Source organism: Brassica oleracea, chromosome C4, assembly GCF_000695525.1.
Source record: "Brassica oleracea var. oleracea cultivar TO1000 chromosome C4, BOL, whole genome shotgun sequence".
NCBI lineage: Eukaryota > Viridiplantae > Streptophyta > Magnoliopsida > Brassicales > Brassicaceae > Brassica > Brassica oleracea.
In genome coordinates, this window is record NC_027751.1 from 12936462 (window position 1) to 12948782 (window position 12321).

The 12321-nt window shown below is 35.1% G+C and overlaps 4 protein-coding genes and 1 non-coding gene across 5 annotated transcripts; 2 read left to right on the forward strand and 3 right to left on the reverse strand.

The window, feature by feature from the left end:
* Window positions 1–1630: 1630 nt before the first annotated feature.
* TRNAG-GCC lies at window positions 1631–1701 on the forward strand. Its single transcript has one exon. It is a non-coding gene; the product is annotated as a tRNA-Gly (tRNA).
* Window positions 1702–2718: 1017 nt separating this feature from the next.
* LOC106339823 (tubulin-folding cofactor A) lies at window positions 2719–3710 on the reverse strand. Its single transcript, XM_013778697.1, has 4 exons — window positions 3599–3710; window positions 3268–3426; window positions 3088–3174; window positions 2719–2935 (listed from the first exon to the last, which is right to left on the reverse strand). The coding sequence occupies exons 2-4, from the start codon at window positions 3418–3420 to the stop codon at window positions 2843–2845; spliced, it is 333 nt and encodes a 110-aa protein (XP_013634151.1). The 5' UTR covers window positions 3421–3426; window positions 3599–3710; the 3' UTR covers window positions 2719–2842.
* A 1369-nt stretch (window positions 3711–5079) lies between these two features.
* On the reverse strand, window positions 5080–6207 carry LOC106340285 (transcription repressor OFP2). The gene has a single exon (XM_013779161.1). It carries the CDS (start codon window positions 6143–6145, stop codon window positions 5210–5212), a length of 936 nt encoding a protein of 311 aa, XP_013634615.1. The 5' UTR covers window positions 6146–6207; the 3' UTR covers window positions 5080–5209.
* Window positions 6208–8462: 2255 nt separating this feature from the next.
* LOC106340338 (transcription repressor OFP17) lies at window positions 8463–9453 on the forward strand. Its single transcript, XM_013779222.1, has 2 exons — window positions 8463–8893; window positions 8991–9453. The coding sequence occupies exons 1-2, from the start codon at window positions 8470–8472 to the stop codon at window positions 9332–9334; spliced, it is 768 nt and encodes a 255-aa protein (XP_013634676.1). The 5' UTR covers window positions 8463–8469; the 3' UTR covers window positions 9335–9453.
* Window positions 9454–9633: 180 nt separating this feature from the next.
* On the reverse strand, window positions 9634–11365 carry LOC106340337. The gene is made up of 2 exons (XM_013779221.1): window positions 11275–11365; window positions 9634–11062 (listed from the first exon to the last, which is right to left on the reverse strand). The coding sequence occupies exon 2, from the start codon at window positions 11041–11043 to the stop codon at window positions 9817–9819; it is 1227 nt and encodes a 408-aa protein (XP_013634675.1). The 5' UTR covers window positions 11044–11062; window positions 11275–11365; the 3' UTR covers window positions 9634–9816.
* Between the last annotated feature and the right edge of the window lie 956 nt (window positions 11366–12321).

A 12321-nucleotide genomic window follows, 5' to 3' on the forward strand; every position in this document is an offset into this window, starting at 1 on the left:
AGGTTTCCTCATTTTTGTAATTTTAAAGTCATTTTAAAAAATTCAAAATATAACATATAAGAAAAAATCTAATTTTTTTATTATATAGTTAATGTGATTGTTTAATTTTTTTTTAATAATATAAATTTAAACAAAAATGAAGAAGGATGCAAAAATTGTTATCAAATCTTTATTATTCATAATGATTAATTGCCATATATATGTAAATCATATTAGGTAATTCCGTAGCTTTTATTTAAGGAAATAATACACACTTCCTATATTTTAGGTTAATATAATGTTTTCTACTGTTATATAATTATGGAATAATGTGACACCATTAGATTAAACTATACTTTATATTAGATGCTCTCGAATTCTTTGAAATGAAATTTAGAAGACATTTAGAGTGTCACCTAGGATTTGGGGTTTTTTTTAATTAATACAAAATTAAGGTTCTAATTTTTCAAATGCTTCTCAATTAATATATAGGGGATTAACAATCTCACAAGTCCCTTTTTAACACCCTTGGCTTCATATTTGGTAACACACTACTCCAATTATTCCTCGTATGTTTCATGTTTGGAGACCACTTTCAGTGTTCATCTAGAATATCCGGGAATCTGTTTTCTCTGGCTCATTTCGAGGCTGCTTATTTTAAGTACACTGAAAAATCATTTCATGCGTCTAAGTTGGAGGAATTTGTCAGGTTTCATCATGATTGTATTTGTGTAGAGACAGTTGGAATATAACGTGTCAGGGAATTAAGGAAACCTTTTGCTTTCGTACTGATGAACCTCTCTGCTTTTAGTTCTTCATTTCCATGGGAGACTCCAGCCATGGTAACAGTTTTACTGCATCATCTTGTGTCATATAATAATGCATAATCTCTTGCTGTATTTGAGCCTACAGAAACCACTTTGACAAAGCTGGCATCTTTATCACATTCTGTTCACTTCATGTAGCAATATGGTATTAAGTTCCTTTGAGCACAAGCCTTTTGATCCAAGAGGTGTGACGGTATTCAGTATATTAAATGGAATACTATCCATTGGTATAGCTTTTTGTTTGCCTTCCAGCCGTTGATATCATATTTCTTAGCCTCGTTGTATTAAACATATCAGATGACAAAACTAGCAATCATCATCCTCTGTACTTGGAGACCATATCTTCATAAAGAGATTCAGGTTAGCACATCACTGATATTTACCCAACTAGTACATTTGTTTTTTCTCTTTTTGCTATTTCTCATGTATTATGGTTTGGTTTAGAAATGACTTGTGGCTTCACATTTAACTAATAAGTACATCTGCCAATACTTTATTTCGGTTTTACAATTGAATGGTTAACCTAATTCGTGAGACTTTCCCCTTTCTTATATATCCTGTTTTCCATTTTTCATCCTTATATTTACCTCGGCATAGTTTCATTGTTCCATTAGTTCATCAAACGATTTTTCTGCTCAAAATGTTGCTCAATGTGTTGGCCTCAGACCTCAGTCTTATCACTGGTAAGTTGTGATATCCCAAAAATTTTATCCTATGCTTATATGTGTAGTTGTATTATAGCTAGTGGATCGGCTATATAGAGTAGTCCATGGTTGTTCTCTTAACAAATCTATTTGTAAATGTTTAGTTGATTATTCATCAAAGCACCAGTGGTCTAGTGGTAGAATAGTACCCTGCCACGGTACAGACCCGGGTTCGATTCCCGGCTGGTGCATTTAGAGCTGTGATGATAATAGGCTTTGGCGATGGTTGGGTCCATCGCATTCTTCTGATCTATATGGGAAGAGATTTGCCGCACCCTGAGCTCTTTTTCCTTTGTTTTCTTTTTTCGACTATGTTTTTCACTTCATCTTTGAACTCTTAACAATTTCACTGCACTATCTTCTTTTTTCCTTCTTAACGTTGCCATATAACTACCTTCACTGTCTTCTGATTAGATTAAATATTTAAACACCGATATAACACTTTCCCTCTGATGTCAAAAAAATATATAACAACACTCAGATTGGGTCTATTTTTTTACAAACAACACATGTGTACAAGATTGTCAAACATAAAATACTCTTCTTTGTGGCAGTAATTTCCTTTACACAAAAGCTTTGCATCTTTCATTCTTTTTTCTACACATAATTTCTTCGGCTTTCCAACCATCAGTGAGAATCACATGCATATGATGGACCATAACGTATCCCGGATATCATAATGTTTTGCGTTTTCAGTTCCAGAGCACCCAGTTCTGACCGGACTGGTTTGCACAATATTGTGCTTAATCTTATGAAAGCATCCAACTTCACTGTCATGATTCAAACAACAATAGGTCCCTATCAGAACACAGCTTGGTCGTGGTACATGATGTCTTATGCTTTGCTGGGTGGCCAATACCGGAACACAGATCCTCCCGCAATGTTCATGCTTTGATCTCATTTTAAATTTTGTTACATTTGCAAAACCAAATTCAAAGCGTTGTTTATTAATTATATTATCGATAGTTTCTATTAAGCGGTCGTGCCAAACCAACTACTCATCTCATTGAGCTACCTTTTCTCTCGCTTCTTTCCTCATCTACCATTAAATTTGTCAATCTCATCTAAGTGTTATGCTTATTCTTCCCCTTCTGCTAACACTGTACGATTTATTCATGTTTCAATTTAATATAATAAAATGTCTCAGTTTTCTTTCTATTTTATCTAGCTTATTAATTAGACAAATATATAAAGAAAAGTCACCAGAAGAGCAAACGAAAACATTTGTAGCATTGAAAGAAAACCGAGAGTCTTACAATTAATAATCGTCAAACTCAGCATTTAACCATTCTTAGAACACACACCAAACAAGACTCACAGGATGGATAAAAATCAGGCATCTTCAGTGGGAAACTGCATCTCCACATCCGCGACAGTCTTCTTTGCATCTTCAACTTCTGGACCTGTTGTCTCTTCCAATCCCGCCTGCCAAATTTTCAGCTTTTTTTGTAAGAGACAAAACACACACAAGAGCAGGAAGATAAACAAACTACTCTCTAGTTTTTTTAAAAAACATAAGACATATAATAATAATAATAAGCAGTTATAGAGATGGGGGAAAGTGTAAGTAATATCACCAAAGTGGACTTGAGGTCAGCTAAAGCAGACTCGAGACGTTTGTGGCAATCAGGAATCATCATCCTTGACTCCCCCAACACATTCTCCTACATCAACCAACCACATAGATAATCAGATAACGGATCTATGAAGCAGAAGGAAGCTACATAGACTTAGAGCACAACACAGACAATGATCACCTGCTGTTTGAGGTCGTAAGGGTCAGCACCTTTGTCCTTCATGTCAGCAGTCTTGGCAGCTTCCCTCTCGACTTCTTTCTCATAGGAGTGAAGCTCTTTCACGATCCTTTTGCAAGTTGATGTTTTTATCTTCAGATTCCTAATCGCTTCCATTGTTTCCTGGGCCCAAGTTCGGAGTCAGTACACAGACAGATCAACCCCCGCAATATTATATTAATTAGGGTTTCTAAGATTACAACAGATCGGGAACAAGTTTTGATTTTTATGGATCTAACATTTGAAATGGTCGGAGATGATCAAAAACCAGTATAATAGAGAGTAGAAACCGAACCTGCGGATAGATCGAAGACAAGACGAGAGCACGCCGCGCTGAGCGAAGAATCCAGAAACAAACTAATGGACTGCAAATTTTAAGTAGAGTAAATTATACTATTACTCTAAATTTTCAATTACTCTGATTTCTACTTAAAAAAAATAAAAATACATGTATACTACTACACCTTTACTCTAATTTTTATTAATATAGTATTATTTTTTTCGGTTTAAAATAATATTTTTATGTTTTTTTTTATTTTTTATTTTATTTTTTTCCTACCATTTTAGACATTATCTATTTGCTTTATTATATTGGTATATTATCAGTCAAATCTGTAGAATGTATTTTCAATATAGTATTTTAGAACGTTTTGAAATATCTGCTAATATTAAACAATTTTAAATGATTTTGGATGAATAAAATAATAATTTTGGTTAAAAGTTTTCAAACCTCATATGAAACTATTTTGTGATTTGATTTTTCACATTTTTAGCTTGAATTTTAATAGTTGGAGTAGTTTTACATTGCACAAATTTGTGGCTGTTGTTAAAAAACAAAAATTTATGTAAATGTGATTTGTTTCTGATGGGTGGTGTAGTTTACTGGTTTTCGTGTGTAATACCATTGTTTTTTGAAGGCTAACACCATTGTTTCACTGTCTAATTTCCATAACTTTTTTATCTTTTTATATAAGTTCACACAGAATTGGCAGTCTATGAAATCCAAATTCACTCAATGATAAAGTAAGAGATATTTAATTCGTCAAAATATGTTGGCTTGTAACTCAAAACCAATTGAAAACGAATATAGATTATCAAATACTTCTTACATATTATTTTAGTTCTCAATCTTATATCAATGTTTTAATACTTGATGCTCTTTTCTTTTTTGAAACACTTACTTGATGCTCTTTAATCGAGAAAGTTCATTCAGAAATCATACTCTATTCACATGTCTTCGCTGAAGTTTCATAAGCCGAACAGAGGTAGGAGATGGGAACAGTGGTCCTCTTTCTCTTCTTCCTTCTTCAAAAAGATGAGAAGAAAGCAAAACTTTAAAGATTAAATCACATCTCTGTTTCTTGATTCTTTGGTTAAATCTCAGTTTATGTGTCAGTGGTCCTCTTTATCTCCAGCGATCATGCACTCTCGTATGTTTATTCCGGACTTTTTTTGACACAATGTTTATTCCGGACTTGTTGAGTTTCAAACTGTTCATGTCTCTTCCATGTTGTATTTACCGCCAATTTCAACTTTGTAATTTCAAAATATTCAAAGGATAATGGCGCAATCCATCACCAAGTTCTAAGAAATAACGCTAACAAATCTTGAAGCAGTAGTTTAACTCTGTTTATAAGTCATAGAAAAGACAAGAATATGGTAAGTGGTCAATTATGTCTCAAGTCTTATCAGTACTTGCACGCCCTTATAGTGATCGATCATTTTTGAATTAAAAAACGACAAGATGATAACTACTTTTATTATTTGGTTACATTGCTTAAAAGAAAAATAAATAAAAGAAAAGAAAAAAACATAAAACTACAACTTCACAAGACAGAAAGATACTAATATTCATGTTACCGGAGGTTAATTAATTATTGACATTACATTAAGAGGGGTTTTTTTTTTACTTGGTTTTTGTAAGTTGACGCCAGATTTGCTCAAAAACCTGGATGATAAGATCATGATACTCCTTTGGATTCAAGGAAAGGTAACAAGCAAGAAGATCCTCCAAGTCTTTTGAAGCTCTGATGTTGTTCTCTTCTATCATCTCCACCATTGATTCTCTGAAGTCTTTCTTTGGATCAACCGAACTCTTCATCACTGCAAAACTCTCAAGAAAAGCTTGTTTGTTCTCTGATCTAGACGTGCTTCTACGCGTACCTGAGAGTTGAATTCTAGGTGAATTTACTCTTCTGAGGTTTATCCCTGAAGGTGATTTTCTTCCACTAGAGACTTGCTTTTGGTATTTCTTCTCTGTTATGCATTCATCATCTTCATCTTCTTCTTTCTCTTTATTAATCTTCACAGAAAGATGGGGTTTTAGCGGTTTCTTGGTTGAGTTTCTTGCAGGACAAGCTTTCTCTGTGAAAGCTTTATTGTTTGCTTTGATCTTAAAGTTGGAATGATCAACGAATTCATCTTCCTCCTCTTTGTAGAAACTATACACAAAATACTTAGGGGACCTTTCAAGAGCTGGAAACGTGTAGTGAGACGAATCTTGACCATTGATCTTGCTCTTGTCAAAACCAGCAGATGCAAAAGGAGGAGTGTTTGGTTTAAGAGATGGCTTGTAAAATGTCTTTCTTTTACTCATCCTTTTTCTGTGAGTAGAGTTTCTTGGTAAGTTGTGGTGAGGACTGTTAGCTACTAAGCTGTTGGAGAAATGAGAGGCTGAAGAGTTATGAGGAAAAGAATCCGAGGAGAGTTTCTTCTTGTTACAAGTGTTTGAGGAAGAATAAGAAGGTTTGTTTTTGGGTTTAGACTGTTTAGTCATGTCTTTGAGCTTGTGAAACCATGCATTTGGGATCATATCTGAAAATTTGAACTTGTGATTCCCCATCTCATCTCTTACTCTTCAAAATATTTTCTGAACTTCTCTTATATAATGAAACTTTGTTTTGTTTCCCTAGATAAAGAAAAGCAGAAGAAGCAGAATCTCTATGTGACAGATAAAGAAGCTAAGATTGGAATGCATGTAGTGAGAGAAGAATAGGGGCCCAATTTTAGAAAAAGCTTAAAGAATGACACATGTTTTGTATCATTATCACCAGCATCAGCGTGAACTACTTGAGACATCACATTTACACACGATTTAGTTCATTTGAGGATTATTTAAATAGTTTCGGTGCGGAATATGGTGGATAATTGATTCAGGGGATTTTAAACTGAATGACTAAGAATATAAAAGATTAATTAATATATTTGCTGTAATCACATTCAACTTAATTAATTTCTTAAAACATTAATTACAAAAAAACTAAAAAGAAATAGATGAACAAAGTTATTAATTATTATAGTATATAAATTTTCTTAAATTAGAAATTGTAGTGCAACGAAAATCACATACAATAAATGAAAAAGCTAAAAAGTCTATGAAACCAAACGTTACCAAGCAGATTTTTTAAATAATTTGTAACAAAATCAGTTTCAAGTAATCCACTAAAAAGTATATTAAAAAAAAGTTATTATGACCAAATGGCAAGTCAAAAATAAGCTTTTGGACTAAAACGTTCACACCATTTGCAGCCTTTATCTTGGCCAAATGGATAAATGAAAATTTATAATATAAACAAAAAAAAAATCCAACATTTAGCTGAAAAACTTTCACATATGTAAATTAAATTATCTTGGCTAGTACACATAATAATGAAATTATATATTTTCCTTTGGATGCTTCTTTGAATTTGGTAAAGTCTGAACCCATATCTTATGTTTTAGCTACAAATAATTTTATATGGTTATGTTAAGGTGATACAGGTATGCAAATGATGAGAATAGGATAATCGAATTTTCTATAATTATATTAAGGTGATACAGGTATGCAAATGATGAGATTAGGATAATCAATATTTTCCATTTTATTTGAATATTTGAATAAATAGGAGCAGCTTTTGAGTCGTAATGATGATTTTGGGGAACATTTGGTCCAATATGTCCACTATCGCCGAACACTTTGAGACCATTCTACATGGGCGTTAAAGTTACAATCAACACAATCGTAGAGCGCAGCATTACAGGGTCTAGCACAAACGTACTATACAGGCTTGAATGAACTGTTAGTCTGTCATACATCCAAAAGCTGTAGAATTTTGTGAATGTGAGACTTGATCTTCCTAGACACATTCACTGAATTTGATGCAATCAAAATGGAAGCTGATTTTGCAATCAAAACAGGTATACTTGTGCTATCCAATATCCATCTTGCAGGTAATTGTGCACTCTTCTCCACTTATAACTTTAATTTCAAGCATGTGATTTGAATGAACCGGATGATATAAAACCATTTCCAATTCACTTCTATTTTTTCAAAGAAATGTAGACAAATCTGTTGGAAATGGTCTAGGTCGTCTCCAAACTGAAGATGATATATCTCACCACAAGTCATACATGACAAAGCTCTACTGCACATCTTCTCAAAGCAAATAGCACAACCAGTCAGATATGACACCGATACAAGAACTTGAACCATCTTATGTTTTTGAATTGATGCAATATCATTCCAATCTCCGATGACTTTTTCGGCTAACAAACTACTATATGAAAACAGATTAGGCAGGAGTGTCAAAGGGTGTTTCCACTGAAGAAGCCTGTTTTTATTATGGTTAGCCAGTTCTTCACAGAATTGACGTGTGGAAGCAGCTGGTTGTGCATTTTCGGAGGATACCAAGTATTCTCCTATCACATATCATACAATATGCCCACTTGTCAAGCTTACTCATATCATATGGATCGGTCTAATCACATGAATATGGACCACAAAAACAATAACCTCCAACATATAGCTGGAAAAATTAGGGAACGCTAGGCCTAAAAGAAGGAAAGCATTTATACTTTCTTTGACTAGTGTATCGACTCCGGTTTAAAGCCACACCATAAGTTTGGTTTCCATAACATTAGTAATTTAGTATGGATATAAAACCTCCAAGGTCCATGAAACTAGAGGATGATTCATTTTAATTTTTTAAATGTTGATTTTATTTTTCATTAGACGTGGGACCGTGTTCAACAAACGCTGCTGCATTGACCCACCAAACAATAAACAACCTTTTCAATATTCATTAAACAAAAGTCATCATCTTGGACTCTGTTCATAACTCATAAGCAAGAGCCACCAAACACTCACCGTTCCTAAACTTCATGGGACTCCACCACCATCATTGATTTATGACTCTCACATCCAAAGACGTGAACTCCACGCAACACAAGCCAATCTTTCTAAGTTTATACACACCAAACAAAACAAAACAAAACAAAAAGCGTAAAGAGGATCATTACACCACAGCAACAACAACAACAACAACAAAAAGCTTCAAGACAATGAGAGTTAAAGCAACATTGATTAACTTCAAATCAAAGCTTTCCAAATCATGCAACAGATTTGTCTCTCTCTTCCGCTTCAGAGTTAAAAGATCTCTCTTTATCAGACCTCTTCGTCGTGCTCGTCATGGCAATGTCAAACCTAGACATCATCATCATCATCCCAAGAAGCCAATCTCTTCTTCTTCTTCCTCTTTGCTGTCTTGTCTCTGTTTTCTCAGCACAAACAAAGACCAGAACATGAGACAAACCAAACCTAGAAGTTCCTCTTGTAAGACAATTTATCAGTTCAGTTTTGGATAAAAAAAATGGGACACTATTATAAGCATTTTGATCTGTTTTTTTGTTCCTTTCAGTTCTGATTGCAGTTAGTGTGAAGGATGATGATTCTTTAAAGTTAATACATTCGCCTCTTACACCAGCAGCAGCCAAGAAGCTGTTCACTTCACCCATCACAACGCCTGTTTATGCAAAACAGACCAAGAAATCACTGGGCACAAGAGAAACATTCGAAGACAATGCAGTGGAAGACGCTTGCAGAAGCTTTGAAAACTATCTGATTCAACTGATTGTTGAAGAAGGGAAAATGGATGACTTGATGGACATAGAGGAGCTCCTCTCCTGTTGGAAGAATCTTAAGAGCCCTGTCTTCATTGAACTAGTCTCCAGATTCTATGGAGAGCTCTGCAGAGACCTGTTTTCAGGTGAATGAACTCATCCAAAGAGCTTTTTTATCTTACTTTGTCAATCATTGAACACACCATTTTAAAGTTTCCAAGTGCAAAGTGAAACTTAAATGTGTGAAGACTATCAAGATTGTAATTTTATGAGTCTTACATAACAAAGAAACTTGGATTTATCTCAATTGACGCAGATATTCATTTTATGGTTCATATATTGGTCGTGTGAATGAGTAGATTACAATCCTTTAGACTTGTACGTATACTCCTAACAAAATCTGATGTTCTTTTTCTTTATGTAACTTTGTATACATTCAAGGTTTGTGCCAATAACAAATCTAGACTTTTAGTGGTACACCGAGATTTAAGCCACTTCTAGAATCAACAAACTGAATCTTGAATGTGAAACATAGTTACAAAAGCAAATGATATCCTTACCTACAAAACTTGCAAACCAATGCATAGATTTTTACCTGACACATCTTAAACAATTGAATCTGCATAGCTGTTATTTTCACCCTTCTCCTTGAGAAAGATAAACATGAGATTTAAACACTGAATCTCCAACCTTAAACCCCGGCATTGTGATAAACTCAACTCTCAAATCCTCTTGTCCTTCTTCTTCTCTTCCATCATCACCCACTACAGACTCCATGTAGGCACCTGAGAATCTGGTTCCTCTTCTGACCACAAAGATCTTTGCTTTTAAATCCAAAGAAGCTGCAAACGATCCAAGAACCCATACCCACTTGGCCATTTTCGCAAAGATTCGATAAAACACCGTTCTCGGATGCTTACCGAGCAGAACTAGTCCCCTCATATCCAAATTCCCAAAGAAGGATGCTTCCATCGACGGATGAACAACTAAGAGGTACTTCTGACCGCAGAATCTTGCAAACGCCGAATCTGGAAACGCTGCTAACGCGTCCAACGGATCGTCTAAAGTCATTAGCTCAGTCACATCGTAAGGATTAAGCTTCATGCCGTGGAACATTCTCCGAACGATGTATGACTCAAAAGCAAACTTCTTATCTGAGTTCTTAGCGTACGTTACATTAGGAACGATGGATTCAACTGCTTTCTCAAGATTCCAATCCGTAGCTTTCATGAGAGTGATCAACGGCTTTGCAAAGTCGTGTATCGACTTAGAAGCAGCTCTAAACACGAACTCAAAGGAGGAGACGCTCTCGAGTTTGTTATTCTCTGCGACCAAACAGTTTAGTGTCTCCTTCAGAGAGAGAACCTCACTCTCCTTTGCTTTCGTCTGCGTCTTGAGTTCCCACAAATGCTTCTCGTTCACTTCCACTTCGTCTCTCAACCGGTTCAAACAAGAAGCAGCGTCAAGCTCGGTCTTGGCTTGGAGCTGCTTCGTTTTGAGGTAGAGGCGTTTGAATCTTCGTAGGGTCTCGAGGTGAGACACGACGAGGTTGTCCGCTTCTATGATCTTGTCTGGATCGTAAGGCAAGTGAGCTCGTTGGAACTCGAGATACGCGAGCTTAAGAGCTGAAACTGCGTCGAACAGCTTCGAAACCTCAGCATCGTTCCAACGGAAACTTGGAATCTTCTTTCTCGAGGGGTTGCAAGTGATATCTTCGAAGACTTCTTCTACTACTTCATCAGAAGGAGTGTTCGGATTCGGTTTTTGGTCAGGGAACACACCAACGGATCTGAATTTGCAGACTTTAGCGAACTTGGAGATGATGTCTGAAAGGTTCGATGTTTTAACGACAGCATTCTCCATTTGATGGAACAGAAAAGCCCTAAACCAAAAAAAAAAATGAAAATTTCAAACTTATATTAGTTAAAGTCATAGCAAAGACAAAGATGCAAACGAACAGAGTTACAGAGACCGAAACTCAAGCAAGAAACAGCACAAGTTTAAACACAGAAGAGACTGTAGAAGAGAAAGACACCATTTAAAATCGATAGGACAAGGCAAGAACATAAAAGGATTGAAGAAAGGAAGATCCACCTGTTTGTGTGTGTTTTGTACACTAGTAGCAGCCAAAGCACAAGTTCGAGTGTTTTGTTGCTTCTTCCTCTGTTCTCTCTCTGCTTCACATGAAATGCTTGTTGTGTTTTTAACCTTGGAGTGAGGTTTATATTATCTATATTCTTCTTTTTTAGATCTTGCTCGAAGACGAAGATAAACAAGATTTTAAAAATAAACAAATATATATACAGCCTCGTTAATGGTGATGATTCTGGGAATCCTAAACCATAAATCGACTATAATTGGCGTTTTGTTCTCTTTGATTTTCACCTGTTTTCAAAACAATTATTATTTTTTATTATATTTTTTTGAATAAATCTGGGAATCCAAGAGAAAAACCTCAGCAATCTCAACAGACACCGTCGCGGAGAAACAAAAACCTTTGTCTCCCTCTATCTTTATATTAAAAAAATAAATCATAGCTAGATTAAATAATTAATTTGTTCAACTGTGTAAATCTTATACTACTATAAACTTTTTTTTTTGCTAAAATTTGGTGCATATATATTATAAAAGAGGCAAAAGCATACATAATATAAGAACATTACAATGCTCTAATGGATAAAGTTAGTAAATTCATTCTGAGGCCCACATGGTTCTTGGTCTCAAGAGAGAGTAGCCAAAGGAAAGCATGGGCTTAGTAGCTTTTGCAGTAGAAGAAATAAGGCCCAGAATCAAAATATTTTGTCGTTGTCTTCCTCAAAGAAGTAATCGAAAAGTCTCACGGTAGGGAGAACCAGAGCTGCAACTACTATAAACTTGTTCATGCTTCTTCAAGTGTTTGGACTTTTGAGGGAAAGAGAAAGGCAAAGTTCCAAAAGAGGTTAAAAGCTGATTTGCGCACGAGTTTTCTATCTCCCTCTTCTGTCATCTTTGTCTCTGAAACTGAAAACAAATTGCCTCTCCCAAGAAAAACGTTCGGACATGTACCAGTTACTAGGCTTCGTTTAAGGGGCCATTTGTGTTTTAGTTGTTGGGTTAAATTCAACCCCTTCTGAAAAGACTTAAAGGTAAAAAAAAATAAAT